This window comes from Belonocnema kinseyi, chromosome 10 (genome assembly GCF_010883055.1).
Source record: "Belonocnema kinseyi isolate 2016_QV_RU_SX_M_011 chromosome 10, B_treatae_v1, whole genome shotgun sequence".
NCBI classification, from domain to species: Eukaryota; Metazoa; Arthropoda; class Insecta; order Hymenoptera; family Cynipidae; genus Belonocnema; species Belonocnema kinseyi.
Genome location: NC_046666.1, coordinates 62,113,522 through 62,120,773, shown reverse-complemented (window position 1 = coordinate 62,120,773; position 7,252 = coordinate 62,113,522). Strand labels below are relative to the sequence as shown.

Here is a 7,252-nt window from a genome sequence, read left to right as displayed (position 1 = left end):
TCTAGTCGGGAGTGGTGCTGACTGAAAACAGATGATTTGGAGCGATTCGCGCGCCATCTGTTGGTCATTCTAAGGACTTATTGAACTACCCTCGTATAAACTTAAGCGACGTTCAGGTGAAAAAAGACAATGACTTTTACTGAATAAACAATTTCAGCAATTGACAGTGTATTTTTCTCAGTGTATTTTTCTAGACTTTATCGATCTCTTGCAAAATTGCTCATTTTGAAAGCGGACTGTACGTACTCAAAATCCTTAAGTCATTGCTAAATATTTTTTTCAAATTATTTTTTAAGAAGTATAAGATATTTTTGTAATATAATAAATAGCATTTATAACTTTAAGACCACGATAGTACCTTCCACCAATTCATCTGTTATAATAACGTCACTCTCGACAAAAATTTTTTCAATCATATCTTCATCCAATTGAATTGGAATTTCTTCAGCAATTTCAAAACATTCTGGAAAAATGTCCCTAATGAGGTCCAAGTATGGAGGAGAATTTGTTTTGTCGATTCGTTTTCCCTCATCGTCACGGAAAACCCAAGGATATAAAAGAAGTGCTGTTTCTTCACAGAGTTCGAACATCATTTGTTCCATGAATTGTTCGTATATTGCTTTATTTTTTACTTTTTTTTCTGCCTCTTTTCGATCTTCGATTTCTTTTCTTTAGATATTATTTTCAGTTCATTAAACTCATATTGTTTTGTATGGATATTAAAATTTGAAGATGAAGTTTCGGGAAAGTAACTTGATTTAAACCAGTGTGGTTCCAAAACATCATTTTCAAAATGTTTTGACTTTTCCCTGGCTATTTTTTCATTACCTCTGACCATTAATATATAAGGCCAAAATTCGAATCTTATAAGATTTCTGATGTATAATCTATTATAAATAGATTAAAACAATTTTAAATTTACAAATTTTTAATTTATTATTCTCAGGGGGGTGACAGTTTGATTTAGTTGAAAAAAGTCACGTAATTAAACAAAAACAGTGACAAAAAGTGCACTGTTAAAAATGTTTGAAATTTTAATATACATTTACTATACATTTATATAGTAAATCTAAGAACTCGGTTTATGAAATAGTTATTAGGAGGCTGCGTAGTAAATTTAATATACATGTATATTGATCAATTCTTAGAAGAGCCAGGTAATTTCACTTTACACAAATGAAAGATAATTTTGGCAGTAATGTTTAATTCCAAATAATAAAGCAATATATTTATTTCTAGTTGAACATAAATTATACTGGGTTTCCAGTGGATAAGTTCAATCAAGTACATAATTAAGACACCTAACCTAAAAGCAGCAGTACTCACGTAAAAATTCTGACATTGGCAGTGAATTTTGATGTAAACCCCACCCGTACGTCGCCCTTTGATTATAAATAAGAATTTAGTCGATGAATTGTAGGTTATTATTTTAGTTTTAAATATTTGACAAGATTTGAATATATCAAAGAACCTTCAACTTTTATGCACTCTATTTTATTATACATATATATTATTTTACAAGACAATGGTATATTAAATTTACTACACGTACATGGATATTGCTTCCAATACATTTACAGTAAAATCGCTATAGAAATTTCTAAAAGTGTGACTAATGTGAATTAATAATGCGAGTAATGTTTTGTTGACTTTAAAAGCATTCAGGAGAATTCGATTCATAAGATTTCAAAATAATTTAAGTTAAATATTTTTAAATTCAAGTAAGTTGGACAAAAAATTTAAAATTAAAAAAATTGCATTGATTTCAGTAAAATTGGTGTGAATTTAGATGAATTTATGGGAAATAAGAAGACTTTGGTGAAAATGATAATAAAATAAAGTGAATTAAAAAACTAAGAGAATCAAAATAATTTAAAAATATGTAACACATTAATTGAATTCAGTAAATTGCAAATGTGTTTAGAAGAAATGAAGGGAATTAAAAAGAATTTGATGTAATGCCTGAAATGTAAGGCAAGCTTAAATGACTTCAGAGTGAATTAAACAAGAACCAAAATAAAAATCCATTGAATTGAGTAAATTCTTAAGAATTAACATCACCAACAAATTCAAAAGAATTGCAAAGAACTGAAATGAATTTAAAGAAATTTAGTATAAATTAATAAGAATTCAGCTTGAATTCCAAATAAAATCAATTTAATTGTCAACAAAAAAGAAAATCTCTTCAAATATTTTATATTCTACGAAATCCCTCACTTAATTGTGAATCAAATTCTTGAAATGCTTAAAAAAAATGCTTTGAAATTCCATAGAATATGATAGTATTGCAAATTTATTAAAATATCTTGAAAATTCCTTTGAACCTTTTTAAATAGCCTAGAATATTTAAAAATCCTTCGAAATCCTCGAAATGTTTAAAAATAGTCTAAAATTTTTTTAATCTTCTGGAATCAATTTAAAGCATTGAAATTTATTAAGAATAGCATAAAATATTTCAAATCCTTTGACATTTTCTTTAATCCTTTAAGATATTTTTAAGCTCTTTAAGATTCCTTGGGACTCTAAGAAGTATTGTTTTGAAAGCCCGTGAAATTTTTTTAAGCTCTTGAAAATTTCTTAGTATTTTATAAATACCCTAAAATATTTCAAATCCTCTGAAACATTTGAAATTTTTAAAAGTTTTTTAAAGTCCTTGGAAATTAAAAAATACACTAAAATCATTTTAAAAATTGACTATCCTTTCAAATTATTAAAATAAATTGAAAACTCTTTAAATTGTTTTAAAAGATGCTAAAATCTTTCACATTCTTAAAAATATTTGGTTATGCCTTGAAATATTTGAAAATGTTCAAAAACCCTCAATTCTTTGAAATCAATTAAAATATTATAAAATTCCGTGAAATTGCATGAAATCTGAGGATATTTTATGAAATCCTGAAAATGTATTTAATACCTTGAGAGCTTATAAAATTCCTTAAAATCATTGAAATCCTCAAAAGTCTTATAAAATTCCTTGGAATATTTTTAAATATCCTAAAAACAATCAAATAGTCTCATAAATACCAACAAATATTTTTAATTCATTGAAATTTTATAAAATCCCTTCAAATTTTTAAAGCTCTTGAAAATTGCATGAAAGTTTTACAAATTCTCTAAAACGTTTCTAAAAGTTTGGAATTACTTCAAATTATCGAAATCTATCAAAAATACTCTAAGATATTTCATACCCTTCAAAAACTTCTGAAATGCCTAGACATTTTTAAAAACTCTTTCAATTTTTTGGAATTAAACAAAAAATTTGAAAAATTTTATGAAATTTAAAGCCCTTCAAATTATTTAAATAAATAGAAAATTTCATTAAACATTTTCAAATATTCTAAAAAATTGCAGATCCTTTAAAATATTATAAATCCCTTGCAATTTTAGAAACTTCTTGGAATTCCTTGCATTTTTTTATAAATACCCTAAAATATGTTAAATCCTTTGGAATCTTTTTAAATCCCTTGAAGTTTTTAAAGGTGTTTAAGAATTCTTTGAATTAAAAATGTAGTGTCTTGAAATATTTGTAAATCTCTGAAATCCTACGATATACCCGAATTCTCGTGAATCAATTCTTTTAAACCCACTAAAATATTATAAAACCGAATTACAAATTATAAAATACCCGAAAAGGCTTCAAAAGATTACAAGAATATTCAAAATAAGGTATATCCTGAATTAAATATTGGTCAGACGATGGGTTAATTTATTGAAATAAAGTGACTAAAGTAATGTTTTCATGTTAAAAAGTGACTAAAAAGTGATTTGAGAAGAAAATTAACTAAAAGTTACTTAAAATGCTTCTTATAGAAATTGTGTGACTTTTGCCATTTTTTTTGTATAATGCCTGACTTTTTCTTGATTTCCAGGTTTTCTCTGACCTGCGGCCCCTGTTTAAATCTGTAGATTCCTTGTTAACAACAATTGAAAAAAGTTATTAGTATAAAATAATATGTTAGTTTCCAATTGGCTAGTTTTGTAATAATCTCAATACCTAATTGCTTCTTTCTTTTTCCATCGTTCTTCCTCTTTTGGGCCACGTTGTGTGACAGGTAGTGACCATTCAGGAGGTTCGTCTTGCTTCACTCTCCGAATTTCTTCAATCAAAGCTTTTTTCAGTTTAGGACAATTTGCACCGAAAATTAAATTTACCATTTGTCCATTTTGAATAAACATCCAAACTGGTTCACTTTTCCCTCGAAAGCGTTCCAGAGCATCGATTTCGTCGTTTTTGGCAACGGCATAACTAAGCGTGTCTCCACCAATTTCCATTTTCACTTTGCTTAAAGTACTTACCATCGCTATACATGGTCCACACCAATTTGAATAAACATCAACAATTACAAGACCCGGTCTTCCCAAAATTGCATTCCATTCCTCAATTGTATCTACTTGCGATCGAAGTGCAAGCGGCGCTTTTTTTCTTTCCATAAGAGTCTAATCTTTTTTCTAGAGCCACAAACATTGATATTCCTTTATGGGTCATAAGACTGATATCAAGTGATAAATCATATATTATTATTTAATTTATTTTACCTGTTTATTTAATGTTAGTTATTAATTACTAACTATTAATAATACGAGGATTCAATACTTTCTCGAGTGAGGTTAAAGTTGTTTTTTCTTTTAAAAGTTATATTAACATTTTCGATTCTGCGATTGTCTTTTTATTGACGTTTAGGTGCACTACCAGCTGAACTTAGGAGCCATTTATAAATTATGCTACCAATTTTAGGGGAGTCGGAGGTTCACAAAAACTATGGTTTTTAACAGGGCAGGGGGGAGTCATTATAAGTAACGTTACGAACTTGATAACGTTTAGTTAGTTTCCTGATGATGAATTTTAACAGGGTTTGCAAGTGTTGCGAAAGATCAAGTCTAAATTCTTCTTCTTCCCTGTTCTCAAGAAACTTTGGTTTTTTTTTCGATTTTTTCTTAAATTTGTACTGAATTAATAGAAACATATATTTTTGGTTAAAATTTAATTCTTATCTGCTTGAAAAGTCTACTACTATATTTTGGTTTAGAATTCATCTTGCTTGGTTAAAAATTGTACTACATAGCTGAAAAATTATTTATTTCGTTGGAAATGTAAATTTTGTTAAAAATATATTCATTTTGTTGAAAATTTGTGTTTTCTCATTGACAAATCATCATGTTAGGTAAAGATTCAATTATAAAGTTTTAAATCTTTTGTATTTTAGAAAATTTTACCATTGGCTTACATATTTAAAAATAGCTTAGCTTAACACTAATACATATAACGCACTTCACTAATGGAGAATATCGCACGCTGAGTGTAACGGTCGAAACAGACGTTATACTAACTAAGAAATTTCATAGCGCTTGTGAGAAACGACCAGTACCGGGCCGAAAATGTATGGTACCCTGAGTCATATTTAATTTTCCTATTTAAACCTCGGATTTTTGTGAGGAATTTGTGACTGCAATGTTTTATAATAACTAGGAGAGAGAGAGGGTCATCTTGATCGACTATGAATTAAATGTCCTATAAAGTAAGACTCAAATGTGATTTTGATACGTATATTTTTTAAGGCGAAGGTCGCAATATCAGCGAAGATTGATATTACTCAAATACTGTCTATTTTAATAATATAAAGATTGGAGAATTGAAAGTATACAACAAAATAATGTTGGAATGTTTGATGTAACAACAAAAAATAACTACAGAAATTTTCATCATATTCTGTTTCCAACCAAACTGTTTCTTCACCATCACTCTTTATGACACGTATTTTAAAATTTTTCAATATTTTTTTCATTTTACTCTTGTGTTGCCAAAAAAGTGAAAAATGTCAATTTTTATAACTTTTTTCATCTTTCTATAAACTATAGAAATAAACTCGGAATCAATAGAAACAAGTGTACCAGCACCTAATACAAGAAGTTAATTCATGAAATGTTGTAGCTACTTTTTATAAACAAGCGAACTCAATAAACAGGTACACTATTTAAACAATTATTCGCAAAAATACATTCTACTTTCACTAGCATGACCTTAAATTGATTTAATAGGGATGTTCCATCAGAAAATGTTGGCCTTTTAATATATTTAATAATGTTGTACAAAAATTATATAAACGAATGCACTATTCAGCCACTCCTTTACAGAAATATATTTTGTTTTCACTAAAAGGACTTTAAATTAACTTGACAGTGTTATGTTGGGAAAAAGATTGATCTTCGCAACACATTTGTTATTGATTCAAGCAAACTGTATCAACATATCCACCGTTCGAAGCTGAATATCTGTTTAAACAATCGTTTTAAAACATTAAAAAATTAATTAAAAGATTCCATGAATACATTTTGTGAATTACATGCTACTACACTTATCTCGATTGATTCGGAATTTATTTCGATTGATTATGGAAGACTAAAAAATAAAGTTGTAAACAATTCCTTTTTTCTCCCTCTATTTGTTAATACAAAAGTACAATAAAAATGATATATTTAAGTGCTGTGAATATAAAATATCAGAATGGATTAAGAATTGTCGGCTCTAGGCTGTTTTAGATCGAATTTTAACGTTCCGACTTACTATGCGCCACTATATCCCACTCTTCCTTACCTCATTGTTTTATTTAATTTAAAAAATCTTAAATTCCATATACATATTATTTTAAATGTATTACTTCACAAGAAAAATCCACGTTCTTAATTATAAACGAAGAAATTGCAGAAAAATGGGTAATAGATTTTTTTCTTTTTTCACTTATAGAAATTCTTGAAATAATAAAAGGAGTGTCTCACAGTCCCGAAATTTGAGACAAGTAGCTAAATATTTTTCATTGGGTGTCTAGTTGTCCCTAATTTTAAAGAAATTTCGTCTATCCCCTTTTACAATTCCCTCATTTTTTCGGGACGAATAGACACAGACAAATAATAAACAATTTCGGATATTAATAGTCTTATTTTGCAGATACAATTGTTTGTAGGATTTAAATTACTTGTTAAAGTATTGTATCTTATGTATATTGATTATTTTATAGCTGTATATATTTTTAATGCTTCGTTTAATGGCAAGTCACATAATTGATTTCGCCAAATACATTTTTTATTTTTCCGATCTGAAGGAAGAGATTGCTTCTCTCTCAATAATTAAAATTTCTTTTGATTTAAAATATTAATACTAGGCAGTCTGATAAGTCTCTGAAAAATGAAACACGGAGACGTTTTTTTGGCCAAAGTCGGTTTTATTTTTCAACATACTCTCCTTTTAGGTCGATAC

General features: G+C 27.8%; 2 protein-coding genes across 7 annotated transcripts in view; both read right to left on the bottom strand.

Moving 5' to 3' along the window:
• LOC117181435 (sterile alpha and TIR motif-containing protein 1) overlaps positions 1-7,252 on the bottom strand; it is a 468,060-nt gene that overhangs the window by 191,882 nt on the left and 268,926 nt on the right. The gene's annotated exons all lie outside the window — the stretch shown is intronic.
• On the bottom strand, positions 550-4,622 carry LOC117181436 (thioredoxin domain-containing protein 6-like). Of its 2 annotated transcripts, none has more exons than XR_004468120.1 (4): positions 4,537-4,622; positions 3,995-4,449; positions 3,793-3,910; positions 550-669 (listed from the first exon to the last, which is right to left on the bottom strand). XR_004468120.1 is itself a non-coding variant. In XM_033374091.1 (4 exons), the coding sequence occupies exons 2-3, from the start codon at positions 4,429-4,431 to the stop codon at positions 3,895-3,897; spliced, it is 453 nt and encodes a 150-aa protein (XP_033229982.1). In that variant the 5' UTR covers positions 4,432-4,449; positions 4,537-4,622; the 3' UTR covers positions 647-669; positions 3,882-3,894. The 2 variants fall into 2 exon arrangements, 1 of the variants encoding a protein (XP_033229982.1); XM_033374091.1 differs by having other exon boundaries at positions 647-669; positions 3,882-3,910.